Genomic DNA, 21,339 nt, shown 5'->3' with positions numbered 1-21,339 from the left:
GAAAAGAGGGAACTGATTGAAGATTACAATCTAGACTCAAAAGTAAATTACACCCATTTTGGAAAACCTAATCTTAATTCCCAGTATGAAATTTGGGGAAAATAGTTTCTACCTTAGTATTCTTTTTAATTATTATGATTACATTTTCAAGATTTTATGTTGCCCTTAAAGAAACAAAATAAACTATATTTTAAATTGAGAATATAGGCTTTATATACAAACTCTTGAATATTAAAGGCTTGCAAGCAAAGCAAATATGAAGTGAGTCTTGAAGAAGAGTGTTGGCCAAAAAATATCAACTTTTTATTCATCTCCATACATGCTGCCTGACCTGCTGAGTTTCTCCAACATTTTGTGTGTTTTGTTTTGAATTCCCAGCATCTGCAGAATTTCTTGTGTTAGTGAATATTTTACTTGGTTATACTTCAGTTTTAATCATTTTTAAATATTTGACTTGATTCTTGGAACTCTCGGAAATACAAAACATTGTAAGTGCATTTAATTAGCAAAATGCTGCCAATTCCACTTGTAAATTATTCACAATTGTGATCTTCAATGGCTCAGGAAAACTTGAGGTTCCAATGTAAGTGATGCCTTCAATTTCTTTCAGTGCTTTTTCCTAAAACTATATTCAAGACCATTATTGTCATTTACTGAAATGTTTTGTATGCATATTGCTTTTTATTGACAAATGTTTTATAGAGTGCAAATATATGTGGTATCTCTTCAGAAAAGGTGAAAGAAGGCTCTTTTTCACCAAACTACTTAATTGAAGAGCATTTGTCTTCAAGGCAGTATTAATCAAAAACACACTATCTGTATACTCTCAGATCTAGTTTAAAATTAACTAGTGTCCCAATTATATGCAATTTTTAATTTAGATTTAAAGTCACAAGGCCCATGATAACTTTCAATTTAATAAAATGATATTTGCACTTTTGCTGTAGACCTGAAAAGTTACTATTTTCACCCACACGTGCACTAGAAAAAAGTTTTTAAGCAGAGCAGATAGCCATAGGGAATATACAATGATAACTCATTTACATGCAGGAGTTCACCACTTCGATCTCTTCATAATGTATGCCATTGGCCAGGGTTCTTTAACAGAACCATTTTGCAACATCAACCCTCAACATTTTAATAACTAAACTTAAAATGCCAGTGTATTCAATAATAAAAGAAAATACAGGGTTTATTTCTGAGTAATGCACTTAAAAGATGATTTTTCTCCATTATACAACAAGGCAGAATATTGAACTAATTTATGCACTTTAACAAGAGCATTGTTTATTTTCTGCTAGAACCTCTTCCCATGCCACACCACGGAAAAATATTACTACTTATATTATGTGAGGCTAACTGAAAATCGAAAATGCTTTTTTTATGAAGAGAATCAAAAGGGTTAGCTCAACTATCTGCTGCAAGTACTGCTTGTTTTAGTAACATATTGAATATATTTAGAAAAAATATTAAAAAAAAAGATCCAGCTATTTCAGTGGTACTTACATCCCTGTACAGCCATATCTACAGCCCAAACCAAAGCCAGATGTGAAAGAAAGCACAACAGTGTCAGTGAGTGCCAGCAAATTTAATATACAAGGTGTACATTGTATTTTTAGACACAAAACAGGAAATAAATTTTTAAGATCAAATTGTTAAGAAATACAACTTACGTCAATGTAATTTGCATTAATATAATCAGATGTTGAATCATCTTCAAGAGACTGTAAAATGACTCTGGAATGGTCATCTGTAGGAAAAGATTTCAACATTTAAATTTATTCACGCAACACCTTTTTTTTTGAGAAACTTAACACAAAAAAAATGCCACAACCACAAATTACTGGCATGAACTATTTCAGGTGATTAATATCTTCCCTTCCCCAGATGGTTTCAAACACTAGTGCTGGCAAACGGCAGATTTACAATTTAATCCGTGCTATAGGGAAGGAGGTGAGTGACAGACTGCAAATATTCCACTGAGTTTGAATTTGAATTTTGATTGATAATTTGATAATTATAGTTTAGCATTACTATCAATTTTAACGTTAAAAATTAGTAGTTTATCTATTCTGCAGTTTTGCTCTGTGGCGCAGATCTCATCTACGGGTCAGAAGGTTGAAAGTTTAGATCCATTCAAAACAATTCATCTAAATTCTTTAGTGGGGAAACAGCCTTTAGCACTCTAACAGGTGGCTTTTTATTTAATCCCCGTTCAAAAAGAAAAAAAGAATCTTGAATGCTTTCAGTGCCAAGCTGCATTCAAAGGGAAAATAATCTGAACTTGTTCCAACAGAACTTTCTGATTTTCCATCCTTGAACACTGCTTCCTACTGAGATAGCAGACTCTCAGCTTTTATCCCAAATCCTTCTCTCTCAATTATGGGATACCTCATGTTTATACTGACATTTTTACATCATCTTGTACATATCTGGCAACGGCAAATCATACTTGACTAGTCTTGTTAATAACTGTACGAAATAGTTAAAGTGAAAATGGTGGTTATGAATGGCTTTCTTTTTTTATAACATTTTGATTTGATTTTAAATAAAAGACTGAAGTACATCATGAAAGGAGAAGTGGAAAAATAAATGCAAGCTATCTCAATGACTAAAAATAAAAATTTTGAAGGGGTGTTGTAGGGTTTCTCTTTCTACTCAAATTCAGGTAAAATAAAATGTTGCTTGTTGACACTGAAAATTTCAATAAAAATTATTTTTAAAATGCACCAGCGACACTTGCAGATCAACTTACAGGCTATAATATTTCCATAACGGTTTTTTGTTCGGTTCTGATCTTTCTTGGCAACGTCCCAAGAAGCAGATTGCCCTTCAAAGAAACTCTGCCAATGAAGAAAATTATATTAACTGGAATGATTTCTGCTTTATTATTTAAGTTTCTTTGCAACTTCACTGAGCCCATATAAATAACTAAATGGTAACACTAAAATAATTTCTACAAAGAGCAAACCATAAAACTTACTTGTACTAAATACTTCTGATGAGAAAAGTAAACAAGGACATTTTGGACTATTACAGGCAGCTTACCTGAATGTTGAATGTGAGACCTTCATCGCTCCAACTTGCTAAATATCTACTTTTCATGGTTGAAACAATGGCTATAATTATTTTACCTTGTTTATAGCATAGTTCAATAGAAACAACCATTAAACTGACCTTCTGATTTCACAATGTGTTAAAATTAGAGTATAATTCCTAACAACTGCTGGTGGCTCAAAAAAATCAACACTATTGCTCAGCTCAGTATCAAAGGATATTTAAGATGCAGCATTTTATTCAGCCTTCTTCAACATATTTTATAGCAACAAATATATGAAAAAACAGTAAGTTATAAACACAGTAACACACACAAGATACTGGAGGAACGTAGCAAGGTCAGGCAGCATCTATGGAAAAGGGTAAACAGTCAACATTTTGGGGCTGAGACCCTTCATCAGGACTTCCAGCAGTGGATATTCTCAAGTTTATGAAGTTATAAACAATGCCATTTTATGTTTCATTTTGTAATGATATGTATGACTGAAGGCCTTTAACACAACATGAAACTACCAGGTATTACACTGACTATTTTTTTATTATTAGAGATATGGCATGGTAACAGGACCTTCTGGTCCAATGAGCCCGTGTGACCTATCAACCTACTAACCTGTATGTCTTTGGACTATGAGAGGAAACCAGAGCACCCGGAGGAAACCCATGTGGTCATGAGGAGAACGTACATATTCCTTGTAGACAGTGGCAGGAATTGAACCTGGGTCACTGGCGCTGTAATAGCATTCCACAAACCGGTACACTACCATGCCACCCCATGATATTCATCTCAATATCTAGAGCTTTTCTGAAATTCAGATTTTATAATTGCAGTCGCTATACTTAAACACAAACTAGTCTCAGACCTGAATTTGCAACCAAGCAGCAATGCAGACAAGAGTTTATTTGTATAGACATATGAAACTTTAAGTTCTGCACATTGAAGGCTGTTGGTCTCCCCTTTTGCTGTGGCAGGAGCGATCATACCTCTCTCTCTCTCTCCCTCCCCCCCCCACAGTCAGTTGTCAAAGTGTTGGGGTGGACGGTAGATTTTTTTTCCTCTCTGTTTTGTGGAAGTCTGTGAAGTGTAAGGATTTCAAGTTGTATACTGTATTTATTCTTTGATATTACATTGAACCATTAAAGCTCTACCATCAGGAGCATTTCTCTTTCTGTTACATTGTGTGCCAGTTCCATGCCTCACAAATAATTGGTTTTAATCTATCTGAGCTTGGTCTCGGAAAATGATAACTGGTTCACCACCATTGCTTAACATGATTATCCTTCAGATTATCATGAGCAATTTCTCTCATCCAAAACAGTTTAAGCAAAAGTATTCCATAATAGCAGTACATTAATCCAATAAATTCTCTTTTAATCTGATGTAGGTGTTAAACACGTGGGTTATGACCAAAGGAAAAGTGGCTGGGGTTGCTTAGCACTTTAGTGCAAGGGTGTTTGTTAGTTGCGTCAAAAATCAACGTACAGGAATTAGTGAAAATAGTGAAAAGGAAACTGCCAATATTTACAAAAAGATATCTACCGGGAAACACAACAGAAGTTTCCACTATTATATTTGTCAGGTCTGAACTCCTTGCAGCCCCAATCTCTCTCCCCTACAAAGGGTGAAGAGCTCCCTTAAATTGGCACTAGGACATACCATCTTTAATTACCAAGAAAGTTAATTTAAGACTACACAGAATGAGAATATGGTGCACCCCACAATATAGGTGCAATCAAATTACAAAATAAATAAAGTACAGTATACAAGCAACATATACACATTTATACATCCTCATGATGTAAGAAATTGAATATTCCACCATGTATGAGAGGGAGAAGCACCATAAAGCCAACCCGAGTGCACCAGCTTGGTTTAGGACCCATTATGAGAATATACTGGGGAAGACATTGAAGTGTGTACACTCAGTGCAATTTCAGCAGAATGGCAAGGAAATGGTCGTGCTATGTGTGAATCCGTGTGTGTGAGGAGTGTACGAGGGAGATGTCTTCCTTTTTTAAAGAAAGGGGCTTCCCTTCCTCCACTATCAACTCTGCTCTTAAACGCATCTCCCCCATTTCACATACATCTGCTCTCACTCCATCCTCCCGCCACCCCACTAGGAATAGGGTTCCCCTAGTCCTCACCTACCACCCCACCAGCCTCCGGGTCCAACATATTATTCTCCGTAACTTCCGCCACCTCCAACGGGATCCCACCACTAAGCACATCTTTCCCTCCCCCCTTCTCTCCGCATTCCGCAGGAATCGCTCCCTACGCAACTCCCTTGTCCATTCGTCCCCCCCATCCCTCCCCACTGATCTCCCTCCTGGCACTTACCCGTGTAAGCGGAACAAGTGCTACACATGCCCTTACACTTCCTCCCTTACCACCATTCAGGGCCCCAAACAGTCCTTCCAGGTGAGGCAACACTTCACCTGTGAGTCGACTGGGGTGATATACTGCGTCCGGTGCTCCCGATGTGGCCTTTTATATATTGGCGAGACCCGACGCAGACTGGGAGACCGCTTTGCTGAACATCTACGCCAGAGAAAGCAGGATCTCCCAGTGGCCACACATTTTAATTCCACATCCCATTCCCATTCTGACATGTCTATCCACGGCCTCCTCTACTGTAAAGATGAAGCCACACTCAGGTTGGAGGAACAACACCTTATATTCCGTCTGGGTAGCCTCCAACTTGATGGCATGAATATTGACTTCTCTAACTTCCGCTAAGGCCCCACCTCCCCCTTGTACCCCATCTATTACTTATTTTTATGCACACATTCTTTCTCTCACTCTCCTTTTTCTCCCTCTGTCCCTCTGATTATACCTCTTGCCCATCCACTGGGTCCCCCCCCCTTGTCTTTCTTCCCGGACCTCCTGTCCCATGATCCTCTCATATCCCTTTTGCCAATCACCTGTCCAGCTCTTGGCTCTATCCCTCCCCCTCCTGTCTTCTCCTATCATTTTGAATCTCCCCCTCCCCCTCCAACTTTCAAATCCCTTACTAACTCTTCCTTCAGTTAGTCCTGATGAAGGGTCTCAGCCTGAAACGTCGACTGCACCTCTTCCTACAGATGCTGCCTGGCCTGCTGCGTTCACCAGCAACTTTTATGTGTGTTGTGTGAGGAGTGTGTTTACTGAGTGCTCCGTGCTACAGTGGGCTGATACTTCCCACCCCACCCTTGCTACTGAGGAAACAATTTACCGTTAAGAGTCCTGGTAATCAATTTCAACACCAACACATACAATGTGCTGGAGGAGCTCAGCAGGTCAGGCAGCATCTATGGATGGGAATCGACATTTTGGGCCACACACTTTTTGAGAAGTGCTCAATGGATTAATACATTATTTTCATGTATCTCACTTTTTTGTGTTCACCAGACTTCCTTTTAGGTAATTATGGGTCTCATGCTGTTTTTTTAAAACCAATGAAACATAAGCTTCTTCTATACGAAGCTGGATGAAGATTTAGTTTGGGGAATAAAAATTTCCCCAAGTTCAACACTGAAGCACTTTGTCTGATTTTTTTTAATCTCTGGCCTAATTTTCTGTTCATATCCTTCCATACTTTTCTGATCAATGAGCTGTACTGATTTAAATCTTCATTGGTCTTAACAGTTTTTGATCACTGTTTTTTTTAACCATTAGTTTAAGTAAATCCATTACAGGTAAAATCTGTGTTTTTTTTTGAGTCTTGAAATTACTTAAGTTTATAAACTTCGGAACACTCAGGAGAACAAGGGAGGTTTCACAAGTTTCAAAATCGGAGTTGACCTTTGAAGCTAAGTATTTATTTCTTCAGCAGGGCCACTGCTGAAGACCTGAACCGTTTGCATTAGTTTGATAGTAATATCTTCTACCTGAGTCAGTAGATTGTGGTTCACATCCTGCTCCAGAAACCTGACCACAAAGTAAAGGGTGAGATTTCAACGTAACCCAAAGAACATGCCATATTGACAGAGGTTCTTGGCAGTGCCTCTACTTCCTTAAGAGTTTGCTAAGATCTGGCACAACATCTAAAACTTTGACAAACTTCTACAGAAGTGTAGCGCTGAGTATGTTGACTGGCTGCATCACAGCCTGCTATGGAAACAGCAATGCCATTCAACAGAAAATTCTACAAAAAGTAGTGGATATGGCCCAGTCCACCATGGACAAAGTCTTCCCCACTATTGAGCTTATCTACACAGAGTGTTGTCACAGGACCCCCACCAACCAAGCTGCTGCAATCAGGAAGGCGGCACTGAAGCTTCAGGACATGCACCCACCAGGTTCAGGAATAGTTATTACACTTCAACCATCAGAATCTTGAACCAAAGGGGATAACTTCCCAACCTACGGAGTCACTCTCAAGGACTGGGCCCTTCCTCTCACCTTCTCAATATTTACTGATTATTTATTTATTATTTCTTTCTTTTTGTATTTGCTCAGTTTGTTGTCTTTTGCACACTAGTTGAATGCCCAGTTGATGCGGTCTTTCATTGATTCCATTATGGTTATTATTCTATTATGGACTTATTGAGTATGCCCGCGAGAAAATGAATTCGCGGTTGTAAATGGTGACATATATGTAGTTTGATAATAAATTTACTTTGAACTTTTGGCAAAGATACTGTATAAACTTAATCTTTTTCTGCTTTCCCAGTTTAATGTAGAAAGTTTCTAAGCACTGCTTAAAGGAGGCAAGTTCTTCCTATGTCATTAACCAGAGATCATTACCAGAACAGATTATTGGTCATTATCCGATCATTACTTCTACAACCTAGCTGCTGAGTTTCGTACATTATAACCATGACTTTAAGAGTGTGTCAATGGCTGTACAGGGTTTGGGACATCCATATTTTATTGATTTGGCCGATGTGGCCAATGGTTGCTGTGCCTCCCCCACCCCACCCCCAACCACCCACCAAAGTGGTGGCGATGAATTACTTTATCAAAATGTTTCAATGGCTCAGATGAAAATACTCTCACAATGTTTTTGGGTGGGGATTTCCAGAATTCAGAGGTAGGAGTTATTAATGGGGACTATATTTCCAAGTCCCAACCATCATTAATTTGAACACAGATCTGCTTTCCGTGACTGTCCTGGTGGTGGAGGTTGTGGATTTAGGGGCAGGCTAAGCTCAGGAGAGTAACTATAATGCAGATGGTACACAGCTGAAGTGCTTTGTTGGAGATAACGTTCAGCTTCTTAAGATGTTGTTGGAGGTTCACTCAACCAGGCAAGTGGAGAGAATTCCATTATACTTCTGACTCATAATGGCAGAAAGGCTTGTGGAATATCAGGTGGTAGGGCATTTATCCACACTCTGATCACTGACGAATCATGTACGGATGACCGTAGTAAAATACTGGGCTTGAATGATCACAATAAGTTAAGTTGATGTATTCATTGCTTTCGCCCACTCACCATCTATTGTAATTTTTTTTCTTTTGGCCCCTGTCAGTAATGCTACCAAAAGACGGCTGGCGATGGACAGTGAAATTTCCCAATCACATGCTGTGGTGTGGCTACTTGCAATGGAGGAGTTCTGCACATTCCACAGTATAAAACTGTGAGTGCAGCTACATGGATGGGGCAGCTCTCCTAATAAGGACACTCGAGGACAGAGGTTCCAAACTTAGGGTCCATCGCATAGAGAAGGTTAGGATCCCCTGCTCTAAGATTTTTGAGAAATGCACTTTGCAAGTTTGAATGGGCTGGGTGCAATCTGAATGCTGTGCTAACGAGGACCTCCATTTGTCCAACCAGTTTCGTACTCAGTGTGGTGTATTTTGCCAGTGGTTCCATACTGAGTGACAGACGGCTACTCATGGAGGCCAGTGGTAAAGCTCAGCTCTGCTGGGATTCCCCAGCATTATGCTTTGGGTTTGCCGGGCCAATCTTATTTAGGTCACATGTGCCCACATTGATTCAAATAGGGTTTCCTGACTGGTCTACCAGGGGGCATAAAAAGGGGGCAAGTATCCTTTTTTAAATTATTTTACCTCACTTTAATGACTTTTTTTATTTGTGTTGCATGGCATTGCATATACTTAAAAAGATGGTATCTGGTTTTTAAAAGTTAGATAAAAATATATTCGATTTTAATAGATTTTAAATACCAAAGAGCCAGCCTTTTGCATCAGGCCCAGTTCCATCACAATCTAGCATTTTGATTGCATACAGCAATTTATCAACTGAACGGTTTGATAGTCCATTTCAGAGAAGGGACGTGATTATGGAGTCACATTTAGGCCTCAAACAAGGTGCGGCATCAGATATCAATCCCTTAATGGTATTAGTTAAAGAAGAGGGATTTTGCAATCCAGTGCTTTAATGATCACCAGTTCCAAGAGTCAATTATTATTCCAGATTAGTTTTAATGAAGTGAACTCTTTAAAATCCCTGGATAGTTGGCAGCCATTGAACAATTAATACCTGAATCATTATTCCAGTAAACATTAACATGGCCACAAACTCACAGACAAATTCAGCTACCAATGACTGCCAGATATGCAAATATCAAGCTTTAAAATTCAGTGTTTGTCATGCCCTTAAATCTCTTTTTCCACCCACTGTGGAAATTTTTTATGATGTTCCGACTGAGATCAATGCAACAAATGTCAAGTTACTCCTAGATAGTATGAAATAAGAATAGGTACACCCTCTATCGGTTAAAACTCAGGTGTCTTAATTACAAAGGCAGGCAGATATAGTACTGTGCAAAAGTCTCAGGCACATACAAAGAGCTCAGGTGCCAAAGAATTTTGCATAGTACTGTAGCAATTTTATGTATTGCACTGTACTGCTGCCAAAAAAAAAACAAATTTCATGGCATATGTGAGTGATGATAAGCCTGATTCTGATATGGGTATCTATTGTGGATTGAGAGTGAGAAGGGATTAGGGAGAGAGGAATTATGGTTGGGGAAGGGGGAAGGGAGAGAGGAGGGAGCAGGAAGCACCAGAGAGAAATTCTTGCAATGATCAATAAACCAATTATTTGGAATCAAATACCTTCCTTGTTGTCTCAGGGCTGGGCAAGACTGCACCTGCGCCACCTCCCATCACTGGCATTCCTTCTCTGCCACCTGTCCCACACCTCTCCCATTGCACGCCACCCTTGCCAAATACAGTACTGTGGAGTCTTAGGCATCCTAGCTAGATATATGTGCTTAAGATTTTTGCAGAGTACTGTATGTGACACCCAAAATACAGATGCATGACCAAAAAAAACCTTGAAAGCAATACTCCTGTGTGAAATAAAATGATCCTTTTCAATGAAAACAAACCATTTGGATAACTTATCCCCCTCAAATAACAATGTGGGTTATTGCAATGGGAATTTTTGTCATCTGCCCTCATGTTAGTGAAGTCACTGACAGAGAAGTAAATGCCAGTAATTAGCATGAAATTAATCAGTTTGTCATAAATCCACCACAGTAAATAATCCTTCACGAGGAAAGAATCCAACAAGATTTAGTTGCAAGATGTAACTTTTCCAAGTCCTGTGAAATCTTAACAGATCATCTTGGACATAAATTATTTAATAGTTACTGCTCAGTCTATATTACATTTTAATGCTGTGTAAGAATCCTTTGTGATATGTAGCTTTCACTCTGCTGGCTTCTTTAGAGTGACAAGTAAACAGGAAGTTGCTCAGAAACAATACATTTCTACAGGAAACATTATCAGTAAAACTATGTTCTCAGTTAATAATGAATACCATATCACTTGATTGAAATAGAATAAATCCTGATATTCAAACATACCAACATGACAAAATCCTTGAATGTTGCAGTACAGAAACCTATCCAGTTTGGTTGATAGTGATGGCACCATATAATCTATTTAAAAAAGTTATTAATCCACTCTTTAAAGAATTTGACTGAATTTCTGATGAATGCATGAAACCTATTCTTCCTGATAGAAAAGAGCACCATATTTGCACACTGACATGCGTCATTAAATGATTTGCAATCCTGGTAGTTCATTCATTGGATGTTCTACACTTTCAGGTGAAACAATTATAGTTTTACTGTGCTAATTGCAAGTTACATTCAGTCGACAATCAACATCATTACATCAATTGAGAACACATGTTGGAAACAATTTGGGTAAGATAGGCCAATTAAGCTCCAACTCATTGAAACTACGATTGTTTTGAAACTGTAACTCATTGTTTCAGTGTCTACAAGTTTCATAAATGTCTCATGTTTTAATCTTTGACTTTTATCACTTGATTCACTTATTTATAAAGTAACTCACTGTTTTGTGCTGCAGCTCATGTGCAGTTAATGTTCAGTGAATCTTCTATCATTGTACATACCTAAAACAGATGCCTGAAATAAAAGACTCAAAGTTGTTGCATCTTGAAAGCATACAACTTCTCATAAATTCAAACTTCCAAAAACAATGATTTGCAAACAGATTCAGAGCAGGAAACGTGAAGCTGCATAAAGTGAAAGTAGTGCTTTTTTTTTTGCTCCAGAGATCATTTTCCACAGTACTCATATGGGCAAGGAAAACTCTCCACAAAGTGGCAGGCTAAGGAAGGGGTGCTTTAGTGGAAAGCAAGAGCTGGCTGGGGGTTGGGATGAACAAAGTCCTCTCTGCATACTGTCAGTTTCCCTCTTCACTTGCTATCCTCCCTGTTCTTGGAACATCTCACTCAACAGCAGCAGAATCTAAACTATCTTAAGGTATGACTGTAAAGAGCTATATATTGTGACATTAACTGTAAGACCTGGGCTGTCTAGTTGACTATAGTGCAAAATGCTTAACTTATCAATACTCAGGAGTTTCTTTCCAATATTTCTTGCAGACTGACTATGGAATCTCCTACAAACAGAGAGCAGTTAACCACCTGATATTGTAGACAAAGGAGATGCAGCCTTACAACCAACCGTTAATTAGCTACCAATTTTTGCAGAAAATATATCAACCATCTTTTGCATGCTGCCAGTGTCAGATAGGCTACAGTTACAAAAGGCATCACATCAATTACTGATCAGTTGCACCTAACTTCCTTATGCACAAACCTAACTTTTCAAATTTTAGCAGCTTCAGGATCCTAAGTAATGGCTGGCAGGATATTAACCAATTCGGTGTGATCTGCAAACATTCCAGTCTGTTACCAACCAGTTTACTGTGTGCAAGCTATAAATGCAGACCCTAGCACAGGCATGAGGATCCTTTTTTGACAGTGTGTCCTCAAATTGGTGATAATCATCGAAAAAGATTCTAGAGTGCCATAGTAACATTGAACAGAGGTTTATTAGTGACAAATGAATTAGTAACGACGATAATAGACCTTGTTTAAGGAAAAAGAATGAGTCCTGTTGCTTATTTACATGTATTCTTTGTTTTGCTATTAATAAAAGTAAAAGAAGTAGATTGAAATATATGAAGCATTTTAGAAACCTATTCAAAAATTATCAATAATTATCAATATAATCTTAAAAATATTAAACAATACCATTTTTAAATGGTATTGTTATTGTAGTCATTCACTATCCAAATACTTATGTGTATTTCAGGTCTGTCAGGATTTCAAAACATATTATCTAATGTCCCATATTCTCAGAACTACCCAGCTGGCACCAACAGTCCATCTCACTGTTCTTGGGTTGTACAAAATCATTTGCTGTGCCATTTGGTCATCCTTATAAGCATTAAGTTTTTTTTTGATTAAGGGTAGGGGCCCAAAGAATTGGTGCATGCCGTGTGCCAGCAAAATTTTTGTGTGCGCCATCTTGGGCACATTTTTGCCACCTCTGAGCAAGTCCTTTCCAAAACAGGCAAGATCCCTGGAACTGCAATCATCCTTGGTAAATGGACCAAAATCGCATCAGAGAGATGGAGTTCCCAAAGTTGGCATGATGTCAGGAGAGGCCAAGGAAAGCAGCAGCAAGTCTGAAGGTGCATCCAATCGTGGGATATTTCACTCACTAAGTTTACTGTGACTATTGTAAAAGGATTACAGTTGCAAAGTTCATGCATGTTTCATTACACCAAAATGGCAGGTTCTTATCATCCAGAGTCAAGGATGGCTCTGGGAAAAAAAAATTAGTACATGCTGGAAACAAAAATGAGGAAACAGAGATTATAGGTAGGAATTCCTGGAAGTTATTCAGTTAAAGAAAGATGACCCTCCAAAGTTGAGTAGTATCAAACATTCACTTGCGTTGTACTCTCACCTCATATTCCTCCTTGAAGCCATAGCCCTCTGATGTTTTCATTAAGTTGATATGTTGCAATAAGTCTGCAACCCGAATGGCAGGGTGAAGCTGGCCAGTCTGGTATGGAGATTCTGCGTGCTCACCACGAAAACGAGGCACATCCAGCAACCTGCTTGACTCTGCTGACACCGTATGGTTTTCATCTAGGGGAACAAAAACAAAATTACTTCATGTTCAATTTCTCCGTCTGCTTTTGACAAAAGAACACAGACCGGAGATAAATGGTGTGCAATTTTAGAGTCACCCTTCACCATAATCTTACACCTGGCATGCTGACAAGAATATGTACTACACCATTTGAAAAGATATTTATGTTGTTTCCACACATTTATCATGAGATCTACCCAGCATTAAAATTGTACAGACTGCCTTATGATTTGTACCAGAACACTCCAAAACACTTTATTTCCTAAAACACAATCCAGCTCTTTTCAGTTGCTGTATTTACACATAGAAGAATAAAAACACATTGCAACTCTATTCCTGGGAAGGAGGGGAGCCATTAAGCAGCTGGTACACGTTTTAGGCTTGGATAATAACATTTGTCCAAATACTCAGAAGATCACAGTCTTCAAATATAGCAAAAAGATAACACTCATCGGCAAACATAATATCTACATCACATGGTTTCTATATTTCCTGTAACGCTTAAATCCATTGTTTTCAAATACTCACCAGCAATGGGCACTTTGTAGAATAGAGCAGCGTAAAGGAACAAACACAAATTAAGATTGACACATAGTTCAAAAAATTTTTTAAATGCACAAATTAGCATCTCTATTTTAGATGAATTGATATATACAATGATTAAATATATCTTCACTCTCTGCTTTATTTGAAAATCTTTAAATTCATTTGAATTAAATTGAAAAATAATGTTACTGGCTCAGTTTCAAAACTGACGTGCCAGACGAAGGAATCAGGTTTTATCAATGAATAAGGTTTCTCGATGATTAGGGTGCACGGCAACATAATGAAAATCAGAGGAGTTTGGAAATGCTCAGCAGCATCTGCTGAGAAAGAAACAGTCAATGTTTCTGAAAGGTTACCACTGATTCTCCCTCCAAATATTGACTATAAGACATAGGAGCAGGATGAGGCCATTCGGCCCATTATGTCTGCTCTGCCATTCCATCATGACTGATTTATTATCTCTCTCAACCTCATTCTGCTGCCGTCTCTCCATAACCTTACAACACCCTTACTAATCAAGCACCTACCAACCTTCGCTTTGAATAAATCCAATGACTTGGCCTTCACAGCTATTTATGCCAATGAATTTCACAGATTCACCTCCCTCTGGCGAAAGAAATTACTCCTCATCTCGGTTCTAAAAGGATGTCTCTCTATTCAGAGGCTGTGCCCTCTGGTTCTAGACTCTCCTGCTGCAGGAAACATCCTCTCCACATCCACTCTATCTAGGCCTTTCAATATTCAACAGGTTTCAATGAGATTCCCCCCTCATTCTTCTAAACTTCAAGAGTACAGGCCCAGAGCCATGAAATGCTCCTCATACATTTACTCTTTCATTCCAGGGATGCACCATCGAGAGCATCCTGACTGGTTGAAAGGGCCCAAAGGATCATCAGGGATTCCAGCCATCCCAACCACAAACTGTTTCAGTTGCTTCAGTCTGGCAAATGTTACCGCAGCTTTAAGGCCAGGACCAACAGGCTCCAGGACAACTTCTTTCATCAGGCTGTCAGATTTATCAATACACAGTGATCTTCGTTCCTGTAAACCTCCTCTGTACCCTCTCTAATGTAAGCAAATACTTTCTTAGCTAAGGGACACAAACTGCTCACAATACTCCAAGTGTGGTCTGACCAACGCCTTATAAAGCCTCAGCATTACGTCCTTGCTTTTACGTTCTAGTTTTATCTGCCTGGCAGGTCAAGTATTTCCAGCACTTTGTGATTTTATTTCAGATCTTCACTTGCAAGTTTCTTGTTTTTTTTCGAATCAAAGAGTTCAGATGACCTTACGTTGCAACAGTTAAGAGCAAGTAGCTCTGAATCATCTGACAGCGTTGTCATTTAAATCTGAAATCTTGTGCTTCATTTAATACTAATTGCCAAACTATACAGCTAGTTGCTTCTTTTGCACTGTGTACGATCACTGAACAAGTGCAATGAAGGAACTTCAACATGATAACATTTAGGAAAAGCAAATTAAAATAAGTAAAAACAATTATGAATTTTGCCACTCAGGAACAAACATTTACTGACAGCACATGCAGCAACATACAATCTTGCAAAACCCACTGAATTAACCACTGCAAAAAGGAGCCAAGAAATATTGAGTTTGCAAGTGTTCTTTGTAGTAATTGTTCTCCAAGCAATTATTCAATGAAGGACATATGAATAATAATGTGATAAAGGATTTTGCTTTCAAATTTGACAAATTATAATTGTAGCACAATTTAAAAGATTCTGGATTAACTTTGGTTGTAATATATACCAACCAGACAATTTATTTGACATTCTTTTAAAACAAAACTCAACACCATTGCTACCTAACCAATATTTTTGAAATTCACTATACCATCACAGTATGGCTCTAATGGGTAATAGGGAGAAGCCTGGCTAATTTTAAACAGATTTTTGCTGCAGCAAAAACAGAACAAAGGATTCAGTCTTTTCTAATCTTGCAGAAGTTATAATGTGGTCTATGTGTTAAGTGTTAGGTATCTTTAATGCAATGTACACGGCAAATTAACCAATTTGCAGAGCCACACAGTTCATCTGATTATTAATTATTGTAAATTATTCTGTCAAATATATTACAAGCCCAAATAATCAGTAACAAATACCTGGCAAACTTTTGTCCAACTATTTATTTTGAATGAACTTCACAAGTCAAGATCACCAATGTTAATAATTAGACAGTAGAACTTTCATTGCCTCAGGCTTTTCTTTCCATGAAGCACATTCCTCACATTTCCACTTTTCTTTGAGTAAATCTTATCAACACAGGAGATGATTGAAAGTGAACAGTGCCCAAAACTCTGACTTTGTCAGTTTTATTGAAAACCAGATAAAAGATTTTTTTTCTTTTTAATGATATAGGGGGTACGTCCAAATTAATTATATGGGATACATTTAAAGCATTTTTATGTGGTCAGATTATTTCTTATTCAGCTAAACTTAAAAAGCAGACTAAAGTCGAATTAGATAAAATTTCAAAACAAATTAAAGATTTAGATAATATTTATGCAATTTCCCTTAATATTGATTTAATCAAACAAAGGGTGGAACTTCAATCACAATATAACCTATTATTAACTCATCCCATTGAAGGCTATTTGCTTAAGTTAAAGAGTCAATTTTATATGTTTGGAGATAAAAATAACAAACTGCTCGCATCTCAATTAAAAATGGCTGGAGCCAAAAGGCAAATTTTGAAAATCCGTAGGAAAGATGGTACCCTGGCTCGGGAATATGAAGAAATTAATAAGATTTTTCAAGATTTCTATACTGAACTTTACAAATCTCAACGTCCATTAGATTCTTCTGAAATGAATGCTTTTTTATGAAAGATTGCTTTTCCTAAAATTTCTGTTGAGGATCAAACAACTCTTGATGCCCAAATTACTGAAGCCGAAATTCATAAAGCTATTTTTTCAATGCAATCTGGTAAGGCCCCTGGACTTGATGGTTATCCTGTGGAATTTTATAAAAAATTTGGAAAATTGCTTTCTCCGTATATGTCGGAAATGTTTAAGGATTCTTTTGTGAAAGATGATTTACCCTCTACTTTTTATGAGGCTTCTATTTCTTTAATTCTTAAAAAGGATAAAGATCCTACTGACTGTGCCTCATACAGACCTATTTCATTACTGAATGTCGATGCTAAGATTCTGTCAAAGACAATGGCCAATTGGTTGGAGAATATTTTGGGTAAAATTATTTTTAAAGATCAAACAGGTTTTATAAAGGGTCACTATTCTTTTTCAAACGTTCAGAGACTATTTAACATTATATATTCGCCCTCTTTTAAAACTCCACAATGCATCCTATCTTTGGATGCTGAAAAAGCGTTCGATCAAGTCGAATGGAAATATTTATTTAATATTTTAGAGAAATTTGGCTTTGGTGTTAATTTTAATAATTGGATTAAAATGATACATAAAGCTCCTATTGCTACTGTTGTCACTAACAACTGTAGGTCTCCTTTTTTTCAGCTTTCATGGGGGACAAGACAAGGTTGTCCATTAAGTCCTTTGTTACTTAATTTAATATTAGAACCCCTTGCTATTGCTCTTCGTGAAGCTAAAAATATTCATGGGATTTTTTTGAATGAGACCATGCAGAAGACTCTCTTGACGTTGACGATTTATTGGTTTATATATTTAATCCTGACGAATCTACTCCTGCCTTGCTAAAATTATTCAATGAATTTGGAGATTTTTCAGGATATAAAATAAATTTTAGTAAAAGTGAATTGTTTCCTTTAAATGAATGTCTCTATATATGATAATACTCCTTTTAAAGTCACGGATTCTTTTAGATATTTAGGTGTTATAATTACTAAAAAATATAAGGATCTTTATAAAGCCAATTTTGTTCCCTTAGTAGACTCTATGAAGTATTTATTTAGTAGATGGAGTTCACTTACATTTTCACTTGTTGGTCATATTCATATAGTTAAAATGATGATTTTACCAAAATGTTTATATTTATTTCAGAATATCCCTGTTTTTTTGACTAAGTTTTTTGATCGGATTGATTCTATTATTTTATCTTTTATTTGGAATAATAAAAGACCAAGAATTAGTAAATGTCACTTACAAAAGTTGAAAAAGGATGGAGATCTTGCTTTGCCTAATCTAAGAATGTATTACTGGGCTGTTAATGTGCGATACATGTCCTTTTGGTTATATTGGGTTGATAAGAACGATCGGGCAATTTGGGTAGACCTGGAACTGAAAGCTGTGAAACAGTTTTATTTAACCTCGTTACTGGGAGTTGCTTTACCTATACAATTAGCTAAAGTTGCTAATTTAAACTTATACCCTGCAATTAAGCATTCTTTACAAATTTGGCTCCAGTTCCGCAATTTTTTTAATCTTAAAAAATTTAAACTTTGTAGTTTAATTTATCGAAATTACTTTTTAAAGCCTTCTTTGAGTGATCCAATTTTTTTTACTTCGGAAAAATAAAGGCACTAATTATTTTTCAGATTTATTTGAAGAAGATAGATTGATGTCTTTTGAACAATTAGTTGATAAATACTCTTTTTCATACTCACGCTTTTTACAATACCTTCAAGTTAGACATTTCTTACAAAAATATTTAAGTAATTTTCCTTACATATTGGAGGCTGACCTGTTAGACACTATTATGAGTATGAACCCTTCGACGAAGGGTTCTATTGGAAGAATTTATAATTTATTATTACAATGGGATCAGCGTCCTTTATTTAAGATTAAACAGGATAGGGAAAAGGAACTCAATTTGACTTTTATGACGGAGGATTGGATGCGGATTCTGAAGTTGGTTAACTCTTCTTCGATCTGTGCTAGTCATTCACTGATTCAATTTAAAATTGTACATCATTACCATTTAACGAAGGAGAGACTCTCTAAAATATTTCCTAATGTTGATAGTTACTGTGATAGATGTAAAACTGAGATAGCTACACTGACACATGTTTTTGTCTTGTTCTCTACTGGAACAGTTCTGGAAGTCAGTTTCTCAAACAATTTCTAAAGCACTTAAAATTAATCTACACCCTAACAAATTAACAGTGCTTTTTGGAATAATTCCTCAAAATATCCATGGTATTTCTGTGTCTGACCAACATGTTATTGCATTTGTTACGTTGATAGCTAGGAGGGCCATTTTGTTGAAGTGGAAGGATACATCAGCTCCCACTTTGTCACAATGGTTCTCTCAAGTGATGCTATGTCTTAGTTTGGAGAAAATTAGAAGTCGAACCTTTGAACCTTTATTTGATTTTCAGAAAAGATGGGGCTCATTTGCTCGTTATCATTTGAGCTAATTGACAGATTTTCTCCATGATCTAATTGTAAATTTTTTGGTATATTTTTCTTTCTTGCTGGCGGTTTGATGATTATTTTTAGAAGCTTTTTGTGTGACACATGTCTCTGGGATTGTACACCTAATGGGGTTTTTTCCCCACTTTTTCTGCTTAGTAGGGTTTTTTTATTATCACAAAACTTTTCAATCTTTAAGATGTTTTTTTTCCCTTGAGACATCATAAGTGTTGTTACTTCAATGTACTCATGTTATTTTTTTGAATAATATAATAATAAAAAGATTTGAAAAGAAAGTGAACAGTGCTGCCCACCAAAACAACTGTTTCCTTAAACCCTCTACATCTCCATTCTACCTTAAACCCGAGCAACTCTTCTTCACCTACTTTCATCTAACAGCAACTTTTTCAACTCCACTCAGTTTCTCCAAATCAGCAGCGTAGATATGGCTACCCGCATGGCCTGTCTTTTTTTGTTGGATACTGGAACAGCCCTTGTTTCAGTTTTACTTAGAATCCACTTCCTCGGCTCTTTTTCCAACTTTGATGACTGGATTAGCACTGCCTTCCTTCACTGACCCCGAAACGTCGACTGTATCTCTTCTTAGAGATGCTGCCTGGCCTGCTGCGTTCACCAGCAAATTTGATGTGTGTTGCTTGAATTTCCAGCATTTGCAGAATTCCTTGTGTTTACATATTCAAAAATGTCATTATTTTTTGCTGCCAATTTCCACCTTACTCTCATCGCACACCAGCAGCTATATTTCACTTGTGAGTCTGAAGAGGTTTGGGATGTCACCAAAGACTCTAGCAAATTTCCACAGATGTACCATAGAGGGCATTCTAACTGGCTGCACCTCTACCTGGTACGGAGGGGCCACTGCAAAGATGCAGAGGTTGCAAACTCAGACAGCTCCATCATAGAAACATAGAACATAGAAAAACCTACAGCACAACACAGGACCTTCGGCCCATGAAGCTGTGCCGAACATGTCTCTACCTTAGAACTACCAAGGCTTTACACATAGCCGTCTATTTTTCTAAACTCCATGTAGCCATCCAGGAGTCCTATCATTTCCGCCTTCACCCCCACTGCCGGAAGCCCATTCCATGCACTCACCACTCTCTGCTTAAAAAACTTAGCCCTGACATCTCCTCTGTACCTACTTCCAAGCAGCTTAAAACTATGCCCTCTCATGCTAGCCATTTCAGCCCTGGGGAAAAGCCTCTGACGATCTGCACGATCAATGCCTCTCATTATCTTGGACCCCTCTATCAAGTCACCTCTCATCCTCCATGCAGACAAGGCCGAGTTCACTCAACCTATTCTCATAAGGCATCCTCCCCATTCCAGGCAACATTCTTGTAAATCTCCTCTGCACCCTTTCTATGGTTTCCACGTCCTTGCTGTAGTGAGGCGACAGAACGAAGCACAGTACTCCAAGTGTGGTCTGACCAGGGTTCAATATAGCTGCAACATTACCTCTCAGCTCTTACTGTAAACTCAATCCCACGATTGATGAAAGCCTATGCACCGTATGCCTTCTTAACTACACAACCTGCATAGCAGCTTTGAGTGTCCTATGGACTCAGACCTCAAGATCACACTGCCAAGAGTCTTACTATTAATGCTATATTCTGCCATCGTATTTGACCTTCCAAAATGAACCACCTCAGACTTATCTGGGTTGAACTCCATCTGCCACTTCTCAGCCCAATTTTGCATCCCATCAATGTCCCGCTATATATCAGACAGCCCTCCACACTATCCACAACACCCCCAACCTTTGTGTCATCAGCAAATTTACTAATCCATCCCTCCACTTCCTCATCCAGGTCATTTATAAAAATCACGAAGAGAAAGGGTTCCAGAACAGATCCCTGAGGCACACCACTGGTCGTCGGCCTCCATGCAGAATATGACCCGTCTACAACCACACTTTGCCTTCTGTGGGCAAGCCAGTGCTAGATCCACCAAGCACAGTCCCCTTGGATCCCATGACTCCTTACTTTCTCAATAGCCTTGCATGGGGTACCTTATCAAATGCCTTGCTAAAA

The 21,339-nt window shown here is 37.8% G+C and overlaps 1 protein-coding gene across 6 annotated transcripts in view; it reads right to left on the bottom strand.

The window, feature by feature from the left end:
* The window catches only part of ptprk (protein tyrosine phosphatase receptor type K), a 687,062-nt gene that overhangs the window by 45,138 nt on the left and 620,585 nt on the right, over positions 1–21,339 (bottom strand). For all 6 annotated transcript variants that reach the window (XM_072251546.1, XM_072251545.1, XM_072251547.1 and 3 more), the window contains 3 exons: positions 13,243–13,427; positions 2,756–2,843; positions 1,674–1,750 (listed from right to left, as the gene is read on the bottom strand). In XM_072251546.1, coding sequence (XP_072107647.1) covers positions 1,674–1,750; positions 2,756–2,843; positions 13,243–13,427 — 350 coding nt within the window. The remainder of the gene's footprint in view (positions 1–1,673; positions 1,751–2,755; positions 2,844–13,242; positions 13,428–21,339) is intronic.

This window comes from Mobula birostris, chromosome 2 (genome assembly GCF_030028105.1).
Source record: "Mobula birostris isolate sMobBir1 chromosome 2, sMobBir1.hap1, whole genome shotgun sequence".
NCBI classification, from domain to species: Eukaryota; Metazoa; Chordata; class Chondrichthyes; order Myliobatiformes; family Myliobatidae; genus Mobula; species Mobula birostris.
Note: the sequence above shows the minus strand (reverse complement) of the source record. Positions and strands in the feature narration are given on the sequence as shown.